Source organism: Pan paniscus, chromosome 16 (genome assembly GCF_029289425.2).
Source record: "Pan paniscus chromosome 16, NHGRI_mPanPan1-v2.0_pri, whole genome shotgun sequence".
Lineage (NCBI taxonomy): Eukaryota > Metazoa > Chordata > Mammalia > Primates > Hominidae > Pan > Pan paniscus.
Window position 1 is genome coordinate 74,414,120 of NC_073265.2, and position 20,827 is coordinate 74,434,946.

The 20,827-nt window shown below is 47.1% G+C and overlaps 1 protein-coding gene and 2 pseudogenes across 1 annotated transcript in view; 2 read left to right on the forward strand and 1 right to left on the reverse strand.

The window, feature by feature from the left end:
* Positions 1-5,860, reverse strand: part of LOC134729056 (A disintegrin and metalloproteinase with thrombospondin motifs 7-like) — a 52,158-nt gene extending 46,298 nt beyond the window's left edge. The window contains 2 exon segments of the mRNA XM_063596505.1: positions 5,508-5,716; positions 5,813-5,860. Coding sequence (XP_063452575.1) covers positions 5,508-5,716; positions 5,813-5,860 — 257 coding nt within the window.
* Positions 5,861-11,169: 5,309 nt separating this feature from the next.
* LOC134729182 (putative golgin subfamily A member 6-like protein 19) lies at positions 11,170-19,513 on the forward strand (annotated as a pseudogene).
* Positions 11,548-13,279, forward strand: LOC134729184 (uncharacterized; annotated as a pseudogene).
* Positions 19,514-20,827: the final 1,314 nt, after the last annotated feature.

Consider the following 20,827-nt stretch of genomic DNA (forward strand, 5'->3'; position numbering starts at 1 on the left):
CCGTGTTCCAATAAAACTTCATTTATAAAAAGAGGCAGCATGGTACATCCAGTCAGCAAGCTCTAATGTACCAACCCCCGGTCTAACACTAACCAAATACCTCTTAATAAGCCAAAGAAACTGTGTCCTCTTAGGCCGGAAGCGGTGGCTCACACCTATAATCCCAGCATCTTGGGAGGCCGAGGCGGGGAGATCACCTGAGGTCAGGAGTTTGAGACCATCCTGGCCAACATGGTGAAACCCTATTTCTACTAAAAATACAAAAATTAGCCAGGCGTGGTGGCGGGCGCCTGTAATGCCAATTACTGGGGAGGCTGAAGCACGAGAATCGCTTGAACCCAGGAGGCAGAGGTTGCAGCGAGCCTAGATCACGCCATTGCACTCCAGCCTGGGCAACAAGAGAGAAACTCCGTCTCAAAAATAAAAAAGGAAATAAAAGTATACAAAGTGAAAACAAAGAAATTAAACTGCCCTTATTTGCCAGTGACATTACTGTCTATGCACAAAATTCCAAAAATCTACAAAAAAGCTCCTAGTACTAAAAATGAGTTTAGCAAGGTTGTAGAATCCAACGTCAGCATATAACATAAAATCATCTTCCTATATACTAGCAATCACCAACTGGAAATTGAGAAGTATCATTCACAACAGTACCACAAACATGAAATAAATGTGTAAGATTACAAAATACAAGCAAGATCCAACTGCTAAAAACTACAAAACACTGACGAAAAATCTAACAAGGTCTAAATAAATAGATATACCATGTTCATGGCTCATTATTAAAATGTCAGTTGCCTCCTAACTGATTTCCAGTTTCAATGCAATGTCAATCAAAAACCCCAGCAGGCTGGGCATGGTGGCTCTCATGCCTTTAAGCCCTACACTTTGGGAGACCATGGTGGGAGGATTGCTTCATCCCGGGAGTTTGAGACCAGGCTGGGCAACATAGAGAGACCCTGTCTCTACAAAAATAAAAAAATTAGCCAGGCATGGCGGTGCATGCATGTGATCCCAGCTACCTGGGAGGCTGAGGTGGGATAACCACTTGGTTCAAGGCTGCAGTGAGCAGTGATCCTGCCACTGCGTTTCAGCCTGGGCAACTGAGTGGGACCCTTTTTTTTTTTTTTTTTTTTTTTGAGACAAGGTCTCGCTCTGTCGACCAGGCTGGAGTGAAGTGGTGCAATCTCGGCTCACTGCAACCTCCATCTCCTGGGTTCAAGTGATTCTCCTGCCTCAGCCTCCCAAGTAGCTGGGATTACAGGTGCCCGCCACCATGCCCAGCTAATTTTTCTGTTTTTAGTAGAAACGGGGTTTCACCATGTTGGCCAGGCTGGTCTTGAACTCCTGAACTCAAGTGATCCACTCGCCTCGGCCTCCCAAAGTGCTGGGATTACAGGCATGAGCCACCGCACCAGGCCATGAAACACTTTCTTCCACCCACGGCTTTCTCTTCTCTCCCCATTTACAGCAGTAAGACAGCCTAACCTGGGAAAGAGAGAGAGAGGGAAGCTACTTCCAAATGGATGCCTGTCCCCATCAGTAATAACCAAGTCTATTCAAGTGCTAGATGTTAACTTTAAAAGAAGGAAACATCAAAAGTCCAAGTTTCGGCCGGGTGCAGTGGCTCATGCCTGTAATCCCAGCACTTTAGGAGGCTGAGGCGGGTGGATCACGAGGTCAGGAGTTCAAGACCAGCCTGGTCAATATGGTGAAACCCCGTCTCTACTAAAAATACAAAAATTAGTCAGGCATGGTGGCGTGTGCCTGTAGTCCCAGCTACTCGGGAGAGGCAGAAGATTCGCTTCAACCGGGGAAGCAGAGGTTGCAGTGAGCCAAGATCGTGCTACTGCACTCCAGCCTGGGTGACAGAGCGAGACTCCGTCTCAAAAAAAAAAAAAAGTCCAAGTGTCTTCGCCTAGCTTTGTCAGGAATGTTTTTACCCTCAATCTGTAAGTGTTACCAAACATATTTTTTAAAGGTTTACCCTCAATCTGTTAAGTTCAAAGGTTTACTATAATCTCTTCATAAGAAAACTATTGGAAAGATGGAATAAAATACACAGAAATGTCCTTAACAGGTAAATATTTATTTTTCTTTCTTATTATTATACTTTAAGTTCTGGGGTATATGTGCAGAACGTGCCGGTTTGTTGCATAGGTACACACGTGCCATGGTGGTTTGCTGCACCCATCAACTCGTCATCTACACTAGGTATGTCTCCTAATGCTATCCCTCCCCCAGCCCCCCAACAGGCCCCAGTGTGTCATGTTCCCCCCTCCCTGTGTCCGTGTGTTCTCACTGTTCAACTCCCACTACAGGTAAATATTTCTAGAATGTATCTACTCCATCAGGTAGTGTAAGTATTCTAAACTGTGCTAGTATAGCTGCTTTAAATCACTGCTTTCTTCTGCAAATGGTGGCACCTTGAAAGTGTTATCTTGAAGGGGAAGTGAGTGATTTGCTCATGTCTCTACTGAACTAACACTGTTAACACCCAGTCCAGTTCTACCTTAAACAAGTCTCAGAAATACAGACATAATCCATACTTGTTATTTGTCAAGACTAAGGTAAAATAAGGAAAGTTGGAACTAACTCATATCCTCTTATGACTGATGTACTGAAAACAATCCATCTCTCACCATTTCCTAAATAGCATAGTCACAAAGAGCTCTACCCTACCAAGTACTCTGCAAGTCCCACTCGCAAAGGAAGACTCACAGGTGACTGAGAAGATAAATTTGCTATTGTTTCCATTATCCTTCAGTTCATCTGACACCTGTGAAGAAATGCATTTGGATAAGACTCACAAGTCTCAGGGCCCCTTCTTTATGAAAGAAATAGCTAAGCCTCCATACTCAGAAGCATCAGACTTTTCAGAATGCTTAAGTCATGTAAAAACGTATCAAAATTATTATCATTACAGCTACCAGGAAATAGCTACCTACTCCATGTTAGATACTGCAGTTAAGTATCTCACACAGTTTCACTGATTCCTAACAACACTGCAAAGCATGTTACTAACCCTTAAGGAGTAGGAAGCTGAAGCTCTGAGAGGCTATGCAACTACTCAATGGAAATGCGGGGATCTGAACTCTACCTAGCTCCAAAGGGCGTACTTTCTTCTAAAATTTCTAATTTTTTTCCAATTTCACAATGGAGGCAGAGTTTTCACTACAATTTTAATAATTTCGCCAGCTGGGTGGGGTGGCTCACGTCTGTAATTCCAATACTGTGGGAGGCTGAGGTGGGAGGACGGCTTGGGACCCCGGGAGACAATTGGGCAACAGTGAAGATTCCGACTCTAAAAAAATAATAATTTCACCAAAAGGGGGGACAGATTTCTAAATCGGAATCTCTTGTTAAAATCCTTAGAGCACTAGTTAAGCCCCACTTCTTTTCAAAAAATAACCGACAGATTAAAAAAAAGGTTAGAAATCCTTTTAAAGTAAATTTCATCAGAGATCTGCAAGGGAACTGTCATTTTGGACAAGTCCCCAGAGTTGGTGGCCCTCTCCTGTGTACACCAGCTACCACTAGGCAGTAAAAGTAATTTACCCAATTCAAACACATACCGTGCCTGCACTATGTTAAGACCACTGGCAAAGAGGGTACAAAGTTAAATAAGGTCTATCACAGCCCTCAAGGAGTTAAAGGACTAGAGGAGGAGTCCATTTATAGTATAGTATGTGTGCAGTTACCATTTAGTCAAGGCAAACGAACTGTGGGAAATCCTACAACAATAGTACCTACAGTATAACATGCCATCACCGCCCACAGAAGGAAAGCAACTGGTGCCCTCGTCACGTTATGTTGTTAGTACTTGCTTACATGATGTCCCTCCCTGACAATCCCTTCCAACCTCTGTCAACCTCCTTCCCCACAATCACACACACACACAAAACCACACTGCCAGGAAGGGAAGCCATTGAGTGAGTATTGTGAATCCTACAAGTGGCTCTGTAGTTTAAAAGGGCAATGCCTGTGCCTGAAGAAAATTTGTCTTTAGCTTCATCAGGTGAAGAAAATTGGTTTTATAACACAAGGCCCACCAAACCAGAAAAGCCCAGGAACGCTTCTCCACAGGACTCACTTAGCACGAGAAATCACTCAGAGCAAACTGACGCACACAGTATTTGTCTAATTTTTCTTTTTCATTTAGCAGAAGGTAAGGTAAAGGAATACAACTGAAGTTAATAAATGACACTCTAGCCATTTTGATCATTTGTCACTATAAATGATAGACATTTAAGCTAGTTCCATCTGGGGAAGTGAAACAGAATCATGTTCATATAATAAGCCACACGAACCAAATTCAGTGGAATACGTGCACCCAAAACTGGACCAGACTTGTACTGAATGCAGCCTGCAAATCCCCAAGAGTCCACGACAGAATACAAGAACAGTAACACTGGTTTATCTCAACTCATCTTAGCTCCCTCACAAACTTGCCAATAATGACCTTTCAAGAACTGCACCGTTTGTCCTCATCTGGGCAATCCCGTGGCTTAGAAAAACTGAATAAATTGCTTCTTCGAAAAATAAAACAACGCGGGGAGGGGGGAGTAGTAACAAAAAAAAAGGCACACTGGTTTTTACTGTACTGAAGCAATAAACTCTCCAACTAACTTCATTAATGAGTATCAGCAAAGAATGAACACCAAAATACCGCTCAATCCAACTTTCATCGTGAATTCTTGAATTCACAGTAGGATCATTAAATGTGACGGTATCACTCTGCTATAAAAACTATTTCCAAAACAAAACAAACCTATCTACCCCCTTTCTTGATTAAAAAAAAAAAAGAAAGAAAGAAGGAAAATTTGAGGGTTTTTGCTTTTTTCAACTTCACATACCGGTTTGCCTTTGCAAAAAAAAAAAAAAAAAATTGTTTAGTCTCAAAGTATAGCTGCAAGGTGGACCGGCTGCACGGGTCCCAGAGGGCCGCTCGCCTCCGACGGTCGCAGTTTCAGCCGGGCCGCGCCCGCGAGAAACAGCGGAGAGGCCCCAGCAGGCGGGCGCCGCCGGACAGGTTTACCGTCCGCGTCGGCCCCGGGGAGCCGCTCCCTCGCGCCCGCAGCACTTGTTCGCGGCGCGGACTCCACACCGCGGCCGCCCGCCCCAGGGGAGGACTGAGTCCGCCCCAGCGGCGCCAACCCGGGGACCCGGGGCAAGGGTTCGGGGCCATCCGCGGCCGGGCGCGCCCCCCATCCGGAAAGCGGCGACGGCCCCCAAGTTGGGCTGCGGAGTGGGAGGCGCGCCGAGCCCCAAGCAGACAATGCGGGAGAAGGGTGATGCGCAGGGAGGAGGGGTCCGCAAAGCTGAGGTCCCCGCGCCGCCCGGCTACCCATCCGTTCCGCCCGCCCCTGAAGCCCCGCGCAGCCCCCGACCCTCCTCTGGGGCCCGCCCCACCGAGCGGCCGCAGGGGACGGGCCGCGCTCCGCACCCCGACCCCTCCTCAAATCACAAAACTTCCCCCAACTCCGCCAACTAAGTTGCGCTCTCACCGTGCGGCTCCCGGGGCTCCCCCGCGGGCCCAGCCGAGACAGCTCCTCACCTTCGCCGCGGAGAAAGACAATAGGCTGCCTCTCCCCCGGCGGCGGCAGCAGCGGCTGCGGCTAAAGCGGCGGCAACCGAGGCGAGCGATGGGCACGGCGGTCTCGGCCGAGCCGAGGGGCTTCACCGCTGCTGCTCCGGCTCCGCGACAGCTCTGCACCTAGCCCCAGCCACCCCGCGCACCGGCTACAAGCTGCCCGGGGGTGGCCGGGGCACGCAAGAGGGCAGTAACGTCTGCGAGTCCTCCCGTGAGTACACGCGGAGCAAGGGCTGCGAGCTGGGATTGCACGGCAGAGCTGCCCATCCCGCTCCACGAGACCAATAGTAAGGCACCTGGGCGGGGCGCTCAGGTTGCGCAGGGAGGCTGAGGTTGACCGCCGGGGCTGCTCTGTGGCAAAGTGATCACAGCAGGGTGGCTGGCAGAGACTGCTCTGGGAAATGCCCACTCACGGTCTCCTCTCCGCCCTGTTTCTAGAAACTGCCCTTTCTCTGTGTGCTCGTGGTTACCTGAGCTGTAGCATTTAACCACACATCGTGAAATGATTTACTCCTCTATTTCCCCCACTTCAACTCAGGAAGTGGGGTTGAGTCTTCTGCGTCCACAGCCTAGGACAGTCTAAGGTATTAGGTATTAAATATAGGTATTAAACAAGTGTTGGATGGATGCACGGCGCTATGGCGGAATCACAATTGTGACAGTGCATTCCGTGAACTTTTGGCTACTCGATCACCACAGTCGTTCCGCGTTCAAGCTGCAAAGGACCTCAGAAATCATCGGATTGCTTTGAGAAACAAAATGTGGTCCGTGTACCAACGGCGGCCGACGAGAATATATTAGTTGGTACACGGAGAAACTTCTTTTTTCAAATAGTTAAGTGTTTTAGTGCTCATTAGGAGGGAAATGCCTATCACGTCAAATCATTGTTTCATTAATGTTACTTCTTAGGTCAAATAAAAAGTGGCAAAAAACAAGTGTTTTTCAAGAAAAGTGTTAAGTAAAACTTGAGACACTTTATATGCAGTTCAAGAATGTAAAATACTAGTTGACAGTGATTGAAGTAAGAACAGTTGGTTAGGTAGGAGGAGAAGATTATTGGCTGGGAAGGAGGAGGAGGGAACCCTCTGTGGTGCTGATTCTGTATTTTGACCTGGGTGATGGATAACAAAAGTATGTACATCAATAAAAAATACATCCAGTGCACTTTAGATTAGTGCACTTTACACATTTTATACATGTATTTTTAATGTCAATTTTTTAAAAATCTGGTATGGGATATACCCCCACAACCCCCCCCCCAAAAATGCAAAGATGCAAATGACTGCCATTTAGGAAACACTGATCCAGGCAGGCTCACTAGCAGTGACCAAACACCTGAGAAAGGGTATTGTGAATACCTGATGTATGTGCCAGGAACTTCCATAGTTGAATAGCTCCAAATCTCAGAAATGCTCCTAACCTAGTGTTGAGCTCTGGTGCATAGATATATTTTCTTTTCTTTTTTCTTTCTTTCTTTCTTTTTTTTCTTTTTTTTTTGAGGCAGAGTTTCACTCTTGTTGCCCAGGCTGGAGTGCAATGGCACGGTATCAGCTCACTGCAACCTCCGCCTCCCAGGTTCAAGCGATTCTCCTGCCTCAGCTGCCCGAGTAGCTGGAATTACAGGCACATGCCACCACGTCCAGCTAATTTTTTATATTTTTAGTAGAGACAGGGTTTCACCATGTTGGCCAGGCTGGTCTTGAACTCCTGACTTCAGGTGATCCACCCACCTCAGCCTCCCAAAGTGCTGGGATTACAGGCTTACAGGTGTGAGCCTCAGCACCCAACCCAGAATGGCTTAAAAAAAGACAAAAAAAAAAAGTCCAAGCATGCCCAGTTCTTCATGTGAAATTATTTCTGTATCACCTCATCATGCTGCTCACCCTCTTCCACTGTTCTCTAATCTGTCCTTGTTGATATTTAAAAGCTGGCACAAGGCCGGGCGCAGTGGCTCAAATCTGTAATCCCAGCACTTTGGGAGGCTGAGGAGGGTAGATCACTAGAGCCCAGGAGTTCGAGACCAGCCTGGGCTACAGGTGAAACCCCATCTGTACTAAAAGATACAAAAATTAGCCAAACGTGGTAGCCCAAATCCCAGCCACTTGGGAGACCGATGTAGAAGGATCGCTTGAGCCCGGGAGGAGAGGTTGCATGAGCCAAATCAGCAGGGCAGCTGCAGAGTGGGGTGCAAGGTCCTCAACCCAGAGGCTCCCTAGGCCCCACTTGCCCCAGCTCATGAGAGCCTGGTTCTGAGCTCTGCCAGGACTGGGGCTCAGCACTGCCCATGAAAACAGGCGTGGCAGGGAAGAAAATCATAACCAAATATTTGTAGTCACCTCTCTCCTCCCTTCTGGAAAGGGAGGTTCCCAGGTTTGTGGACTCTTTGCCTCCTGGACATTATTGCGTAGTGAAGGGAGAAAGGTTGAGATGCAGAGTTGGAGAAACTAAGAGAGGCCGAACTGGTCCATCTGAGGAAAGATGAGTGAACCCAGAAGGGGAGGAGGGGACACCCCGGGGAAGCGGGGGGCTTCCCAGGTGGTCCAAGAAGGGGAGGGTGGGATATAGAAAGTCAGAGCATGATTTTGAGTTTTGGAGACAACAAGAGAAAAGAGGGAGGGATTTGGACAACTATGGAGAGGACTGGGCTGTGGAGAGAAATGTTTAGAGATTTGGAAGATGGTGTGTCATGCGATGTATTGTGAAAACCCCTTCTTCATATCCCTAAAAGACCGCCACTGTCGGTGATTCATGGTACAATTGATAATTGTATCATGATATAATTCAGTGCTTTTGCAGAGGGATTGGTGCCTTTTTAAAATAATAATGATGCTTTGGCTTGGCTCCATCTGAATTAGTAGAGACAGACATCTTGAGCAGGTTTTATCAGAGTTCCATTAGCTAAATATTGGGTTTCCTATTTTGTGGCTTGCTTTAAACCACTTTGCAGGCCCTTCCGCACTGAAAGCCACTACAGAAATCACGTCTTTGGTCTGCAGCTCCATGTCCCCAAGCTCTGGGCTTTCCTGAAGGAGTGGCCTCATTCAGAAGATAATACAGCATCCCTCATCCGAAAATCCAAAATCTGAAATGCTTCAAAATCCAAAACTGTTTGAGTGCTGACATGATGTTCGAAGGCCAGATTCAAAGGAAATGCTCATTGGAGCCTTTTGGATTTCAGATTTTCGAATTCCAAAATCTGAAAAAAATCCAAAATCTGAAATACTTCTGTAATTTAACCTGTAATAGACATTGGGTCCTGACCTTCCAGCTGAGGCAGCAAGCAGTCAACAGAGGCTCACCATGCATCCCTCCTGCTCCTCACCCTCCCACGGGCTTGTGCCTCACCCCCCAGCCTCCCTTGCACCTGCTGGGAAGGGGACACGATGCTCCTGCCCTGCCTTCTTGGATCTCAGGCTACTGTGATAATTGCAGGATTCCAGCCAGGGAAAATGCTACAGGTAGAAGTACTTGGTACTCTCCACAGAGAAGTTTCCAGCAATGGCACAGCAGCCCCAGGAAGTGTGCTGCCACACCCAGCTAATTTTAAAAACTTTCTGTAGAGGTGTGAATTCACTATGCTGCCAAGGCTGCTCTTGAATTCCTGGCTTCAAGTAATCCTCCCGCCTTTGCTTGCCAAAGTGCTGGGATTACGGCATGAACTAGAGCTCCCAGCCGAGAGTTTAGTTTTGTTTGCTAGTGGTGTTCTTGGTATCTTTTCATATTTGAGGCTTTGGTGCTAGTGCTGAAGTATTACACTCACCATCCGAGGTTTGCAGGACTTTTGTTTCAGTATTGAACAGATGGAACTGTTTAGTTCTTCATCTTTGCAGGTATACCAAATGTGCCTACCAGGAGTCTGTTTATAGCCATTGAAAAGCAAGAAGTAATATAGTAAAATTTGGCCTGGCTAGAGGCTTTGGAAGACAAGTATTTTGGCTTAATTCTATTAACTTGGAAGGATGAAGGTGAAAAAAATTCAAAACTTTAATTTCCTGTTTATTGCCATTTGAAAATATAGCCAATGATTCCACTTTTCTTCTCCAGTAAGTTTGGACATTCTGATCTACTTGGTGTTTTATTATAGAACTCCTAGTGTGCCTGAGTCTTACATTGTGAAGATCCTTCTCTAAAACTTCACATGTAAGAGAATATAAATGATATTGGATAAGATCAGGCTGGATGAGAACTGATACCTGTAAATGTGCGATTTAGACGAAATCTCTGATTGTTTTCTTATTTAACTCATAAAAATAAAACACATTGGCTGGAAGGTGGGAGCAGGAAGGAGATTTATGTCTTTTAATTGCATGTCATTGTTTCATATAGAGACAGAACATATAGTATCCCTGGTTTTGGACCTACAGAAGGAAACACATTTTTCTACCTGCTGTATGCCAGAGGTTCTTGAACACCTGGAGGGATTACTGCAGCACAGATTGCTGAGCCCTACTCCAGAGTTTCTGATTCATCAGGTCCAGGGTGGGGCCTGAGAATGTGTATTTATAAGAAGTTCCCAGGTGCTGCTGGAGCTGCTAGTCCAGAGACTACATTTTTGAGAACTGCTCTCATATACTAACTGTAAATTGCAGAGCTCTAGAAAAAAAGCTTAGTTTGGTGTGGGATAAGAAGCACACAGGTTATGGAGAAAATCATGAAAGATTCAACCCTTGATCCCAGCCTAGTGTGGATTTCAGGTAACAAGCAATACACAGTGACATAACAAATTCTTGGTTTTCATGACTGCAAGTGATAGCCAAGTATCAAGTGAGAAATTCAGTTTCATTTGCAAGGCTTAGAGAGGCCAGGTGATTCTAGAAAAATGGGCCTTGTATTTCTCTTAAACCAGTAAAGAGCTTTAAGTGGTTATTAAATTGAAAGCTTTGTGTTCTTACTTATTTTGTATTTTATTTTATTTCTTTTGAGATGGAGTCTTGCTCTGTCGCCCAGGCTGGAGTGCAGTGGCGTGAGCTTGGCTCACTGCAACCTCCATCTCCTGGGCTCCAGTGATTCTCCTGCCTCAGCCTCCCAAATAGCTGGGATTACAGGCACCCGCAACCACGCCTGGCTAGTTTTTCTATTTTTAGTAGAGACAGGGTTTCTTCATGTTGGCCAGGCTGGTCTCGAACTCCTGACCTCAGGCAATCCACCCACCTCGGCCTCCCAAAGTGATGGCATTACAGGCGTGAGCCACCGCACCCGGCCCAAAAGCTTTGTGTTTTTAAAGATATTAGACATGTTTCTTGTTTTTAAAAGAAATCTTAACAATGTAGGAGAATAAGACAAACATTTTTCCAAAAAAGAGAAATTGTTGTTATTATTTTGTCTTATTGGAATGTCGGATACTATAGTCGGCTTCCTTAATCATCAAGCATGCTATGGATTTTCCATTTTTATAGGATCTATATCTCAGTTAAGGTAATACTGGTAATTCTTGTACTCCATTTGAAGATGAAAAATATAGGCCAAAATCACAGACTTTGCACAGAAGCTGCATAATGAAGACAGCTCTGGAGGAACACATAGATACACACACACAGACACACATATATATAAAGTATATACACATATATTTTTTAAAGTTTATTTTTTACAGTTTTAAAAGTTTTAAAGCAAAACCCAGCCCTTCCCCTCTCCCAGAGTGGGCGGCCCCTCCCCTTTCTCTGAGTGGGCGGGGACAGCGGTTGCCTGGGCAGCTTTCCTTATGATGCCACAGGTCCCTCTGGACATGCTGCTGCCTGGCCACGCCTCCTTTCCCTTTCATCTTTCTCACTGACCAATGGGCTTGGAGCATTAAGGCCACGCCCCTATTCTGCGTTCCATTGGTGCCCTGGTTACGCCACCTGTGGCTCAGTTGCACAGCTGCCTGGTAGGTGACTGGAGGCATTGAGCAGTGCTCACTGGTATTTCGCTGATGTGGCCCCAACCCCGCCTCCCTCCCCACCCCGCGATGTCAGAAAAAACACAACAGGGGAAATTGGCCGCAGCCAAGAAAAAGGTAAAACACACCAGGTCATGGCCCCCAACCTAGCCACAGATCCCCTCCGATGACAAGACCGGTGCCAGAGTCCATACCACTCCTGAGGCATACCAGATGGGGCCCCCCAACCCCAGCCCCTCTGGGCTCCCCCAACCAAAGCCTAGTCAGTCAGCCCCACGCCTTCAGCAAGCAGCCCAGTCCCTGCCCTTGCCAATCACCCCAGGGTGACTTTGGGCAGGTGACTCCTGGGGCTCCCTGCTCCATAATCAGCCCTCACCTCCTGCCACCCCAAGCCCAACCTCCCTGGGCTCTTTGGGCTTGCGTCTCCCAGGACCTGGGTCCCCCAGCCCCAGGCCCTGCCCTCACCAGTCATCCCTGGGTGGCTTTGGGCTGGTGACTCCCGGGGCTCCCTACTGCAGACTCTGCCCTCCCCTCCTGCTGCCCCAAGCTCGACCTCCCTAGGCTTCTTGGGCTGGCGTCTCTGGGGACCTGGGTCGAAACCGTGTGTTTCCCTCCCCCATCGTGGAGCAGCGACTCGGGCATCGCGCTGATGTGGTCCCCTCCCCTGGGAGGAGTGGAATGCAATGATGTCACAGTGCCCCTAGGAACTGTCATTACTGCTGCAAGACCGGCCTTTGATCGTACAACCCAGTCCCCTAAGTTTTCTCACCCCATTTCTGCTTCCTCTGGTTGCAGCACAAATTTCCAGCTGGAAGGGGAGTGGAGACTATGGGACCTAGGAGCAAGAGGTTTCAGGATGCCTTACTCCCTTCACATAGACATTGACAGTGGGAAAAGCCTACACTTCCCCTGTGAGCTCAAAATGTTCACAGTATCTCTGGGTGGCAATGGGAGAATGGGTTTGGTTTCGTTTTTTTCCCAGGCTTCTACTTTCCAGAGAGACTTTCACATTTTTTTCTGAGTTCTCCACGGTTCTGGGACCAGACTGCCCTTCAGTGAGTGGCCTCTGAAGTGAGATTTGCTCATCTTCTGTGGAATAGATCTTGGGAAACTGAACTTGACAGCTTGAATCTTCCTCATATCGTCTCAACCTGGGGTACTTTGAGTGCCACAGGATAAATGTGGGACATCTTTCTGAAGCATCATTTTCCCTTGATTCTCTTGAGAAAATGCATTAATGTACTTAGGGATGACAGACACATAGGTTTCCAAGCGTATACCAGACTTCGCTCTGAAATGAGGCTTGGGTTGTCCTCTTTCTGATAAATTCCCGGATTTAATAGAAAAGCTGCCTTCTGCCATGAGGACACATTGATACGAAAGTGTGAGAGGTACTGGTGCGCTTCTTCACGCTAGCAGACCTGTGAGGATGTGTGACTCTAAACCACACGGCCTACAGTTCCTGCCTGCTTCATGTTTACTTTTCTACCTCTGCCCCTGGTTTTGGTCCCTCGCAGCTGCTGATTCATGGCAAAACCCCAGAGCTTGGAGTCAGAGGACTGAGTTTAAGTTCCAGTATTGCCTTTTTTGATCTTTCTTTTTTTTTTTTTCTATCCATGATATCAATCCCTCTCAGTCACTAAGTGATTGTGACAACACCTTGTACAGTTGTTGGTGGCATTACATCAGATGGTATATAAGAGTATTTTGTCAAAACTGTAAAGGAGGATGTGGCTGTAGGGGCTGATCATTCTCATGAGTGTTACTGCTCTTCTTTCCCACAGTTAAAAGCATATTGGCAGAGGAAGAGCCCTGGCATTCCAGCAGGAGCTAACAGGAAAAAGAACATCAATGGCAGTAGCCCTGACACAGCCACTTCTGGTGGTTACCACTCACCTGGGGATGTGAGTCTCGGCGGGCCAGGGTCCTGGGGACAGGGGGTCCAAGGGGCAGTAGAGGGTAATTGTTAAGATTGTAGATGGACTGTTGGGTACTGGTTAAGAATTCTGGATTTGAATCCTGCCTCTCCGTCTGCTAAGGATTGATTTGGGATTGATTAGCATATGATTTAGGGCAAGTTGCTTGAGGTCTTTGGGCCTCTCTTTTCACATCTGTATAATAGAGGTGGTATTTTTTGACTTCCATTTGTGAAGTTTAAATGAGATTCGTTATTGTTGCTTTTATGTGAATCCTTAGTACATGGCCTGCTGCAAACACCCAGGACACCGAGGAAATGGTCGTTGCTGTTTGATTTTCCTCATCCCCAGTCTCAAGGGGAAGCCAGGCCAATGAGAAGAGCCACTTGCCATCAGGCTGTCCCTTTAGGAGTCACTGAAAGGGCCCCAGGGTGGGATGGTGGGGAGATAAGAACCACGAGAGAAGTTGGCACAAATGAGTTATGGGAAAAAGGGTCCAAGATAGACAGAAAAGAAGCTTTTGCCAGTTGATGGGGGAAGAAAGGAAGTCAGAGGGCTTAGACAGTGAGGGGGGACAGAACATCTCCATGTGCACTCTCATCTCTTGCAGTCAGCAACAGGTATCTACGGGGAGGGCCGTGCATCCTCTGCTACCCTGGAGGATCTGGAGGTCAGAGGCCCTGGGCCGAGATGCAGTGACCCTGCAGGCCAGCCCTCCAACCTCCTCCCACAGCAGGGGCTTGTTGCCCCTCTGCCAGCTGAGGCAGCCCACACACCCCCCACCAGCCCTAATGATTATTCTCTCTACCCCTCCCCACAATCTTCCTCCAACTCCTTCTCTCTGCATGTACCTCAGAGCCAGTACCAAGAACTAGCAGTGGCCCTGGATTCAAGCTCCGCAATAATCAGTCAACTCACTGAAAACATCAATTCACCGGTAAGAGTCCAGTGGGGTCCCCTGATTACAGCTGGTCAATCCCGGACTCCAGTTTCCTCTTGGGGCCCTGAAGAAAGGGGCTAGGGGCCCCTGATGCCAAGGGCAAATGGGGAGCTGGGCACCCAGGTCTCACCTGGAGGGACCCCAGAGCACAGAACATGCAGCATGGCTCTTCTGCACTGCCCTCTTTGCTGACTCTCTCTTCTCCAGACACCTCTGCTCTAGTCCTTGCCACACATGCCCTGGGGTTGTCACCTCTCCGGGAAGCACTAGCCTGACTGGTTGTCAGGGGTCCATATTTCTGCCCTGCCTCAGTGCCTAATTTGCTTTTTGAGTCTGGACAAGCCATCTCTCCTCTTTATGCTCGTGTTTCTGGAGGAGGTAGAGAGTATCAAAGGTCTCGGTTAGCTCTGAAAGTCAGAGATTTAAAGGCCCCTAGAATGGAAACCTCAGGGCCAAGGGCTCCTGTCTGTCCTTTGCTGTTTTATATCTCTGCTATGAAGAACTGTACCTGGCCTGTACATGCTCAGTAAATGTTTGTTGAATGAATGCACGTTTCCAAATCACAAACTGGCAGAAGGGGGGTGGGCCTTTCTCAAACTCTGTCTCTAGAGGTTCACCAGCCCCTCCCTCCAGGGCCCTTTTCCCCCTTTGCTTTGGGCAGGTTCGCACATCTAAGGAGGAGAAGAAGCATAAGACACATCGGGTACAGAAGCTTGTGAGGAGCTTGTTCAAATTCAAAAAGCAGACGGGTAAGATGGGGCTGGCATGACCTGGCAGCAGGACTGGCATTAGAGGGCTGTGGGGGTGACTTAGAATGCCCCAGGGAGGTGGGTGGATGGAAGGGCTTTGAGGCAGAGGGAAAGAGGTCTGTGCCATGGGAGGACAAGTCTTGTCATCTCCATGAGCCTCAGTGTCCCCATCAGTAAAGAGGGAGGAGTGCCCATTGTCCACCACCCACAGTGCTCTCTATCTGAAAGTGACTTGGAAGATTGGCTACCATCCGGGTGTGAGGAGTCATTAGCAGTGAGGCCAAGTTTGGGAAGCCTGAGAGGAAGAGCTGTGCACCGAAGGGAGGATTTTTTTTTTTTTGAGAATCCAGAGGCCCTTATTGTCTGCTTCCTTTCTCAGCTGAACCCCTGGCCCCAGAGACCCCAGCAGGGCCATCTAAGGTGGAGCAGCTACAAGATGAGACCAACCACCTACGGAAGGAGCTAGAGAGTGTGGGAAGACAGCTCCAGGCTGAGGTGGAAAACAATCAGATGTTGAGTCTCCTGAACAGGAGACAGGAGGAGAGGCTACGTGAACAGGAGGAGAGGCTACGTGAACAGGAGGAGAGGCTACGTGAACAGGAGGAGAGGCTACATGAACAGGAGGAGAGGCTGTGTGAACAGGAGGAGAGGCTACATGAACAGGAGGAGAGGCTACATGAACAGGAGGAGAGGCTGAGTGAACAGGAGGAGAGGCTGTGTGAACAGGAGGAGAGGCTACGTGAACAGGAGGAGAGGCTGTGTGAACAGGAGGAGAGGCTACATGAACAGGAGGAGAGGCTACATGAACAGGAGGAGAGGCTACGTGAACAGGAGGAGAGGCTACATGAACAGGAGGAGAGGCTACATGAACAGGAGGAGAGGCTACGTGAACAGGAGGAGAGGCTGTGTGAACAGAAGCTGCCAGGGCAGGAGAGGCTGCTGGAAGAGGTGGAGAAGCTGTTAGAACAGGAGAGGCGGCAGGAGGAGCAGGAGAGGCTGCTGGAGAGGGAGAGGCTGCTGGACGAGGTGGAGAAGCTCCTGGAGCAGGAGAGGCTTCGGCAAGAGGATGAGAGGCTGTGGCAGCAGGAGACTCTGCAGGAGCTGGAGAGGCTGCGGGAGCTGGAGAGGATGCTGGAGCTGGGGTGGGAAGCCCTCTACGAGCAGCGGGCCGAGCCACGCAGCGGCTTCGAGGAGCTGGTGCGTTGCCCCACCTGGGGAGGCTGCCCTCTTCCCTAGCCCTCAAGGCCTTTGTTTCCCCACCTGTAAAATGGGGCATTGTAGCCTTCACATGAAATGGTACTTCTAAAGGCATCTGTGAGCCAGAGCCCTGCTCTGATGGCTGTGGGAGAGAGGGGATATTTTTCTAACCTGCCTCCACCCTTCCCGGTGCCATGGGAGGCAGACACTAAGTTCTGGGGTCTCCAGTTTTAGTGGGTGGCCACTGATTGCTTCTCTCTGTCCAGAACAACGAGAACAAGAGCACACTGCAGCCGGAGCAGCAAGTAAAGGAGCTGAAGAAGTCGGGTGAGCTGAAAGAGACTGTAACCTCCGACCCATCCAAGAAGATGTGGGAGGCGGGCACCAGCCTCTGGGGAGGGGAGGTGCCAGGCCACAGGCAGCTGCAGCCTGGGGACAGGTGACCCCAGCACCCTCCGGGGCAGTCCTATGACTGTTTCTTGCTTCCTGCCCTCTGACTTTTAGAGGTGGGTAGCCCTGGGGTCCTCCCAGGTCTGGACATCATCATCCCAGCTAGAGGCATGGAGCCCCCCAATCACAGAGGAAGAGACAGTGGTATAAGAGGCTCCTTATGTCGGGTGTGGTGGCTCACGCCTGCAATCCCAGCACTTTGGGAGTCTGAGGCAGGACAATCACTTGAGGTCAGGAGTTTGAGACCAACATGGCCAACATGGTGAAAGCTCATCTCTACTAAACTTAAAAATAATAATAATAATAATTAGCCGGGCCTGGTGGTGCATGCCTGTAATCCCAGCTACTCGGGAGGCTGAGACACGAGAATCACTTGAGCCCGGGAGGTGAAGGTTGCAGTGAGCTGAGATTGCACCACTGCACTCCAGCCTGGGACACAGAGTGACACTCTCTCAAAACAAAACAAAACAGAAAAACAAAAAAGACTCCTTAGATTCAAACTGGATTCCGGCCTCGGTTCCACTGGTCATAATTCAACTACTTTGCATCTCTAAGTCTCTGTTTCTTTAACTTCAAAAGGAAGTTAGCCTTTTCCTTGCAGAGGTGCTGAGGATTAAATGAGATAATACGTGGAAACATTAGGCATGTAGCACACTTAGCAGATGGTGGTTGGCTCCGCCTGCTTTTCCACCAGTCTGTGGCCTACAGTTTAAATGCTGGGAGAAAGGACGTGAGATTTGATGCTAGGGAAGGAGGCATGGGGTTCTAGGCAAGGGAGCCAGTCTCTTAGGCCTGGAGCAAGGGGCCAGGGGCCTGGGCAGGCCACAGAGCCCCACAGTGCCCTCGCTACCCTATTAATGGGCCAGGAATCTGGAAGCCAGCCACCACATGTCCTCATGCCCAGGGTCTTCCGGCAGGTGGAGCTGAAGAGCCAAGAGGCTCCGAGTCTGCAGCAGCAGCCAGACCAGTACCTGGAGCCCCAGTCCCACAGGAGCTTGGGTGTGCGGACAAGCAGGGTGGTGAGTAGAGCCCTCAGGCGGGGTGGGCAGGCAGGAGCAGGGGAGGCTCGCACTGTGCTCAGATTCCCACCCCCCTCCCTCTCTCTGAAGATCTTAGTGAGCTGAGCCTCACTGATAGCATGGAGGCTGCACCGGGAGAGGACAGGGAGGGTTCTCCCCCATGACAACCCCACTGCACAGCAGATCCAGCAGCTGCTTCCTCTAATGCAGGACTCCCCAGGAGCACCCAGGCTTGAGTGGAGAAGCTGTTGGTACAGGAGAGGCGGCAGGAGGAGCAGGAGAGGCTGCATGCCATTCTTTTCGGGCCGCCGAGAACAGAGAGCTAAACATCACCATCATCTAAGAGCGGGTCAAGAAATTTAAAAAAAAAAAAAAAAACGTTTAAGGGGTTAATATCCTACACAATTCATTTACTTCATTTGAATGTTAGAGCCACTTATGTTTATTTGTGTTTCTAATTTATAGTTTAAATTTATTTGTGTTTCTAATTTATAGTTTAAATTTATTTGTGTTTCTAATTTATAGTTTAAATTTATTTGTAAAAAGTTAAATGAGAGTGGGTCTTTCCCTCATGTTCACTCTGGCATCCTTTAGCATTTTTTAAATTTGATAATTATAGGACGCTAGCATGCATATCGAGTTTGCCCTTATGTGATGGGAGTTCAAACACACAAAGACCCACTATATGCACACAACTGTTCTTGCTGGTTTGGGATAGGCTGCCATGCTTTTTTAATGTTAGTACAGCCTGTATATTCATTACGGAATTCAAATAAAATTTCCTTATGTTCTGCTGTTATGTTTGATCGAATCCTAATCACAGTGAGCTCTTCATTAGCTCAATATGTGGTTTGCCCTCAAGTGCGCGGTCTATTACTTTGTAATATGCCACTGTGAGTACTGACATTTACAGTTGTTTAAAGGTGGAGCGCTGGAAACAGCCTTTCCCCCTTTTTCTGTGTATTGGGGATGGGAGTAATAACATTTTGGGGAGCTTTTTAAATCTCCCAGAAGAGGAAAGTGGCCTGCTCTGGCAGGTGTGTGCAGGATAGAATATGTTTCATTTGTTCTGGTGCCAAGAATGAGCACTGTACTACGGTAGTTCCCTTAGGATTTGCATGTGCTCTGGGCTCATGAAGATATTGCATCATGAGCTGTGGCAGTTGTACTCTTTTTTGATGACCTAAAAGGGGATTATTTCTGAGGAATGAAAGGCTCCCATCATGACTGTGGATGTGGACAACCTTTTCTAGCTGAGAGCATTTATATCTACAATACATTTTAAAGTCAGAGTTCGTGTTCCCTGTTTTAATCACATGACTACATGTCCCAGTACACAAAAGGGCACTGGTTGGCATTCTCCTTAATGTATTTAGTAAAGATCAGAAGAAATCCTTTAAGAGTTTAAATGTCCCTGGAACAGGCATACAGGCTCTAGTCAAGAATGAATTCGAGTGAAGGAAAGCTGCGTGACACCTGGCATTCCTCTATGTTCATGGAGCTTATTTGAGGCTAGAAGATGGATTTTACCATCTAGACCTCTCTGGCTAATACCTAGTCTTCAACCATCTGACATAGGAATTCTTTTTCTTGAATGGAAAAGACTTTAAAAATAATAACAAACATTATTATAAACTAATATATGTGAGAGTACTTAGTTGAAACAAAAAGGAATTTTAGTAGACAGTATTATACTACATTTGAAAATCAAGGAGCAGTTTATGCAACTTAAAATGTTTACAAACTGCAGCGCAATCTACTGTTTGTGAATGTCAAGGTGTCATGAGGAAAGTGTCTATACAATCACGGAGTTATATTTCCTCACAAAGTTCTTTACGAAGAGTGAAATATGTTTTTATACCTCTCAGTTTCAGTTAGAGGCATATTTTGTGTAATATTTATGTTAATGTGCATGATCAATGAATTATTTCAGTCATATGTTGCCTATATCATAACTGGATGATGCTTGGGGAAGAATCAACAGCTAAAACTTCATGAAGTTCTAATGTCTGTGTTCCAAAATACATCATATCATTAGGACGTAGGGAGAGATGTATCTGTGCTCCCTGGGGTGGGCATTTCTAGTTACTAGACCATCTCCGCTTTTAGCATTGGGCATCCTCATGATACTTTTATAAATATGACATTAATAGGAGATCAATAATACGATTTTACAGATTGAATAAGAGAATTGCCTGCATTCACTTAAAGATTGCAAATATTGAGCCCTTGTGACTTCAACTGACTCTTCCAGATTGTATGAATTTATCAATGTATTAGATAAACTCAGTTTCAGAATGATAAAGAAAAACTGTTAGACCAAATAATGTGGCTAATTAACAGTGGTAGGATTTCCAGCCCAAGGGTTTAAAATGGACTTAAGCTCCTGTTCTTGCCTTTTATTTTCTGAACTTGCTGCTTTTGCATTCTTTGAGTTCAGTTTAAAGACAGTTACTTTAAGTCCATTTTGAACCTTCAGGCTAGAAATCGTACCACTGTTAATTAGCCACATTATTTGGTCTAACAGTTTTTCTTTATCATTCTGAAACTGAGTTTATCTAATACATTGATAAATTATTTCAAAGGTATTTTTATAGTTCAAATCACTTCACTTTTACCCTGACACGTATAAATGACTAGGAATGACCTTCAGATAGCGTTTAGCATCTGTAACCAATCTGACAATAATGTGTTCATCAGGCACCTGTGGATTAAATCACATACTGGCATATTTAAGCTGAATGTCAGTCTGAAAAATAAATGTACTATATTAACTCAAATACCACTCTCTGTGTAGGTATTTTGTCATATGTTTAAGAAAAAGCTAAAGAGGATGGAAATCCTATGACAATAACTCAAGTCTTTCTTCAAAGTGCACGCAGTCTCTTGCAGTACCTCATTCAGCCAAGTATTTGTTCTCTTCCTCATTCAGTATAAGGCAGCTTTCAATTTGCTTAGAAGGCAACATTAGAAGGTTAGAGTTCAGCAGAAAGATAGAATTTTAAAATGTGAGTTCAACTGAATAAATTTGAATTTCTGTGGGAAGTAAAGAATCAAAATACCTATTTAAAGACTGCAATATATG